Consider the following 6,093-nt stretch of genomic DNA (forward strand, 5'->3'; position numbering starts at 1 on the left):
TTTTACACAGAATAAAAAAAGCTATTAAGTAATACATAATTACATACAATACAAAAATACATTTTTGGAAAGTGATAATAATTTAATAATAAGTTAAAGAGCAGCAAACAAAAAGTTAAATAACAAGTAAAATATCGCTTTATCTTATTTTGTCTTCATTTTATTCACATTTTTTGTCCCAATTTCACATGTTTGAGGCCACTCTGAATTGTGAAATCAACAGCCTGAATAAAGACTGTGACCTCCTCTCTATAAATAGTCTCCTTCTGATGTCCTGTTCGCCCTGAATGGATGGACCTCTAATGTCCTCTAACTTGGAACTGATGCGCCGATGATGATAGCGCACTGATGGGAGGCCTTCCCGACACCCTTTGCGTCGTTTTCATTGGTCAGGATCCCTTTTTTTTCGCCCGCGTGCCTCAACGTGACATCACATCCACCCGACCCACACAGGAAAGCAACAGAGATTACAGATGATGCTGGACACCTCAGAGGACGCGCACACTTGTTTACGCTTTTACGCACAATCACTCAATGCTGCAGGCTGAATGCTCTTTTTGCGCGTTTATGCACCAAATTAAAGGATATCAGTGCGCGTGGTCTGGGGAGTTTGCTTGTGGGGAAAGTAGGATTGGGCATTGTGTTTGGATTTTCACTTTTTTTTTGTGAATGGAGACGAGCCGTGCGTAAAAACAACAACAAAAAAAGAGAAGAAGCTGTCGCTCTCCCACCTGTTGGCAGGTGGTGTTGGCTTTACCCGCGGACATCTACTATGACATTGGGTTTGGACATCATGGAGGATATTGTTATCGACGTAGTAGGGGAAGGAGTCAAAGACAGCGGAGAGGAGCAGCTCTTACCTGCGGATGAGTCGCAGAGCGGCACCGAGACTTCCAGCAGCAGCAGCCTGCAGAGCAAAGAGCTGGACAGCTACAGCCCTGACCCGGAGTCTCCTTCCCTTTCTCCTGCTAAAAGCAAAGGTCCCGCGGCGGTGAAGCCTCCGTACTCTTACATCGCTCTGATAACAATGGCCATCCTGCAGAGTCCAAAGAAACGGCTCACCCTCAGCGAGATCTGTGACTTTATCAGCCAGCGCTTCGTGTACTACCGGGAGAAATTCCCCGCCTGGCAGAACTCTATCAGACACAATCTGTCGCTCAATGACTGCTTTATAAAGATGCCAAGGGAGCCGGGGAACCCCGGGAAAGGCAACTACTGGACGCTGGATCCTAACTCCTCGGACATGTTTGAGAACGGGAGTTTTCTCCGGCGGAGGAAGCGCTTCAAGCGGCAACATTTCCGCTTCGATCCACTCAAGGAGCAGCACCTGGAGCCGAGCGGGCTGCGCGGCTTTGCGCACGGCTCCTACGGGTTCGGAGCGGCGGCTCTGCAGCTGCCGGGTCTGGAGATTTACCCTTACATCCATCACCACGCGCACTCGCACTCGCCGTGCGGCCCCGGCGCCGTCCCACCTGTCAGCAGCATCCTGCCGGCTCTCTCCAGCTTCTTCTCCCGCAGCAGCGCGCTCACAGCCAAGGCTTTCCTCCAGCAGGCGCAGCCCGGCATCGAAGCCTTCTCCCCGGCCCAGTACGCCTCTCCTCTGACTTCCAGCGCCGCTTACGCGTCCCCTGCGCTCTTCCACCCCGCTGCGTCTCCGCACTTTCTCACTTTACATCCGGAGTTTCAGAAACTACAGCGTGGCACCGTGGACCTGGCCAAAACACAGCGCTAGCAATGAATAACACACACACACACACATCGGACTTTCAACTCGTGTTTTCTCAGGTAACAGAGACATTTTACGCAGAATTTCTCCTCCGTTAAGTGGAATGAATCTGCTTTCGAAGAATGTTGTAGATACTGTTTGTTAAAAAAAAACAAAAAAACTCTTCCTCCTTCTCACTTTTATGGCAAAAAAAAATCTTTTAGCAGACTTTTGTGAACATAAAATAGCCTCTTTTCTTTTGTTTAAATATTTAAATGACGAGTTTCTTTGACTTTTTCTCTGGAAAGAAATAAAAGTGAATATTTAAACCTTGCGTTCAGTTGCATTTTGTGCAGATCCGTGTGGTGATAAGAAGCTATTTCTTTAGCTCGTGGATGATCTAGCAAAAAGCCAGACTTGATTTAATATGTCACGTGTTAACTTGTTTTAAAACTTCTCTTCCTGGGGTTATGACTCCTACTGCGCTGACTGAATCATGAATTATGTTATAACTCGTAAAAATGGCAGTAAAACCAAGCTACTTCATTCCAATGTTTATCGCAAACAAGAGAAATGTAATTTAAAAAACCAATAGGGAGGAATAATTTGACGATTAAAATAAGCTGCAGGTCTCTGAGGCCTGACTGTTAAAAAAATGTGCTTCACTTCCGCGTTAAATAATCGATTAAATAAAAGAGAAACTCTCGTAAAAAAAAATACATATTTGTCGGTATTTTTAGTATAGAAGATTCGCGTAATTATCAACGACTGAGATTTTCTGCAAGTTATTTATTTAAGGCTATTCAAACTGCAACAAAAAAATACGTGGTAAAATATTTCTCTTATAAGCAAAGGCAACTGGACTTAATAGAAATATTTGAAGACGCTGGTGGTGATGGCGCAGTGGATATAACACATATCTTTGGAGTGGGAGAGCTGGGTTCGATTCCCACCGCGATACCTCAACCAACGTGTCCCTGAGCAAGACACCTAACCCCTGCGACCTCTGATGTGTGTGTGTGTCAATTGTAAGTCCCTTTGGATATAAGTGTCAGCTAAATGACATGTAATGTAAGGTGTCATCCAAAAGGCTTTCTACTCCATTTGCCTTTGCTTATCACAGAAAACCTTTATGACCCGGATGACTGGGGACATTTACAGACATCTTGTAAAATATTATATTCCAATGCTTAAAAAAGAAGAAAAAACGACAGTTCATCCAACATGTGCAGCATGTTGGATGAGTGTAGGAGAGACTCTGGTGTCAAAATCTGACTCTGGAACACTTGAAATTATGAACAAATAATAGTTTAGGAAAGGCAGTTAAAAAAAATGCTTTAAATAAAACATGAAAGAGCAGTTCAAAACAATTAAAAACGAGAAAAATAATAACAGCAAAAAAATAGAGCTTAATCAAAACTGAAGTTTACATTTGCAGGTGTGTGTGTGTGTGTGTTCTCTTCATGGATATGAAGCTGGAAATATATATGCCTATAATTGCCTTTTTTTTCAGGGCCACACACACTCCTGTCCGCCTGCACCGGCGAGAAAATCTGTACAACACATTTTCATATCCAATCCGTTCTCATAAAGATCATAAAACCTCCCAAATGTTCCCACAAAAGTGCCTTTTAAGCGTATCACTTATTCTATTGGTATTATTACACGTTTACGTAGCCTAGAACATATGTTGGTTGACTTTTGTTTCAAGTGTCTGTTTTGTCATCTTATTTGGGCGTTTTAAAAATGTCCTAAAGAGTCTATTTAAGCAAAGAAATATGAATTTTAAAGAGGGAACTTCCTCTAAATTCCTCTAACCTTGCATCTAAATAACTACCTGATAGCTGAAAGAGTTTTTATGTTATATTGTGAACTGATGCAACAATTAAAAATTCAATGTATTCATTTTTTTCTTTCTTTCAAGAAGCAATCCAACGCTTCAATTTATTAAAAATGAGAATTTGTTGCTTAAAAAAGTGTCAATACTCACAGAGAAACCTGAACCCTCTGACTTATAATGTTTATATATGGTTATATTTTCATCTACAGGCTGGTGTATACATGTTCAGCTGTTCAAAAAGCTGAATCAGACTCAGCCTAATTAAATTAAATCCAACCCTAATCTATCGTCTAAGCCTGAAACAAATAACCGTTTTGTGTGTGATTTCACCTGGAGACACGATCAGTAACTCTATATGTGATTACTTAATCTACCCTGCAACTGTCCAGCCCATTTTCTCCGTCCTATAACTCAGATTATCAGAGTTGTTTTCTCCTTTCTTTTTGCATTTAAAGTCGACGCAGCGCCTGCTTCACATGTGAGAGTGACATTGGTGTAATAACTTTGGCTTTCAGAGCATGGAAGTATTTATTTAATTCTATTCTGAGTCTGGTTGAGATGGATTACCGCGCTGAAGCCCTTGGACGGGGCTGATGGAGCACGCTTTAGCTCTTTAGCAGACTTTGGCACCCAGAGAGAGGCTGAAACAAATAAAAAAAAAAGATTGTTACCTGATGGGGAGCTTGTTAAACTGCCTAAAAGATACAAGGAGAAAGCACACACTTTCTCCTTGTATCCCTTTTTCTTTGCTCCATTCAGAAAATTCGACAGATGCGCCTATTAAAAAGAAACCTAATTCAATCTGTTTTGAGGTTTTCTCTTCTTCTTTTTTTTTGGTGTCATAACCAAATGTCCAATATTTACACTGCTGATCTCAAACAGCGCGGCGAGAGCTGTGGTTAAACTGATCCGACATGAGATTCATATCACACACCGCACGCAGCACTTCTGTTATTAGAGTTTATCTGATCGGGAAACCAAATACACAGAAGAAGATGTGTTTTGTGTGTGTGGGGGGGGGGGGGGGGCACATTATAACTTTGGGGGCATTCTGGTGAATATCTATGCATCAGTTTATAGTGCAGATGTCTTTATTTATGCAAAGGAAATTATTATTTTCCTGTATTGTTGTATAACTTTCTGCATAGGCCTATTCCAAACATCGCACGTGTTTTTGGGATCTTTTTGTTAAGGAAACATGTAGATCTCAACAACAAATCTGTCAGAGAATAAGACCTTGTTAAAGCCCGAAGCTCCAAAGTTTAAATCTACATAAATCTATCTTTATTTTTCACCCTCCTGTTGCACACACTCTTCCTGTTTTCCGTTCATGTTTTGAGCCCCCTGAATGGTTCTTTTGACCTCTTTTGGAGAGTGGGTTGTCTTTCATATAGTTGTTGAAGGGGACAAATCTGCAGTACCTCTTCTAAATATTTTTTTTTGGGGGGAGGATATGCTGAAATCTACATCGATGACTCAAGACCACCTAAACCGAGACCAAGTCATTACCAAAACCAGAGTGACTTTGAGGGGTTTGAGACCGAGTCAAGGCCAAGACCAGACCGGTGCGAGTCCCACACTGCCATGACATGATAAAATGTGGAAAATGCTAACCCCAGGCACGCCTCAAACGGATCTGAAAGATCCACAGTCCCATAAAAACACACACACAGAAAACTAATTTAGATTCGTCTTCATTCACCTCTTTTTTTGCCATGAGTGTATCACGAGAAAGGCCTTGATAAAATAATCAAGTTGAGTTCTTGACCGGTCTTGAAATAAAATCCTGAGTCCTCTTTATCTGAGACCGAGACGAGACTGCAGTCGATTACGAGACCGAGACCGATCTCGACTACTACAACACTGAAGGCAATATGTTGTTGTCCCTCTTCGTGCGATACAAGAATCGATACGCTGGCGCCAAAATGTCGATATTTTAATGAATGAAATAAGGCGTTTTAGTTGCTTTTTGCAGAGTTTTTTTGGCTCGTTTTTGTCACTTTTTCTGACGTTTTTGTCCTTGTCATCGCTTCTTTTCAACGTTCGTCTCGAGGTGGTGCTCAACGCATGAAAGAGGGAAACTTGAACGGGATGATGGACAGCAGTTTGAGGAAAACAACAGATGCCCCAGTCTGGACTTATAGTTGCTCTACAGCTGTGTCATTTTAATTTACAGACTGAAAAACTTGTTTCTAACAGTTTGGACTCGCAGTGAATAAAGAGAGAAAACCTCCACTTAGCCCTTATTCACGGCCATTTTGTCTTCATAGTTAGACCGATATCGTGATGTATCATTATAGGATTGTCTACCAATATATTGATTATCACAGAATCGTTGTATCGTGAGTACCCTGTGATTCCCACCCCTGGTATAGAGGAGTTGTAACTCATGAAAAGTGGTGAACGATGGAAAGTCTTGTGTGTGTGATCCATATAGCAGATAATAAGGCATACGGTAATGTGCCTTATGTACAATCACACACATTAACAGGATGTGTCGCTGTAGTACCATTTACTACAGTTCAACATCGTGGTCAGGTAGAGGAAG

General features: G+C 41.9%; 1 protein-coding gene across 1 annotated transcript; it reads left to right on the forward strand.

The window, feature by feature from the left end:
* The first annotated feature begins 427 nt into the window (after positions 1-427).
* On the forward strand, positions 428-1,811 carry foxd7 (forkhead box D7). The gene has a single exon (XM_028600289.1). The coding sequence runs from the start codon at positions 773-775 to the stop codon at positions 1,730-1,732; it is 960 nt and encodes a 319-aa protein (XP_028456090.1). The 5' UTR covers positions 428-772; the 3' UTR covers positions 1,733-1,811.
* The last annotated feature ends 4,282 nt before the right edge of the window (positions 1,812-6,093 follow it).

The sequence above is a fragment of the Perca flavescens genome, chromosome 15, assembly GCF_004354835.1.
Source record: "Perca flavescens isolate YP-PL-M2 chromosome 15, PFLA_1.0, whole genome shotgun sequence".
Classification (NCBI taxonomy): Eukaryota; Metazoa; Chordata; class Actinopteri; order Perciformes; family Percidae; genus Perca; species Perca flavescens.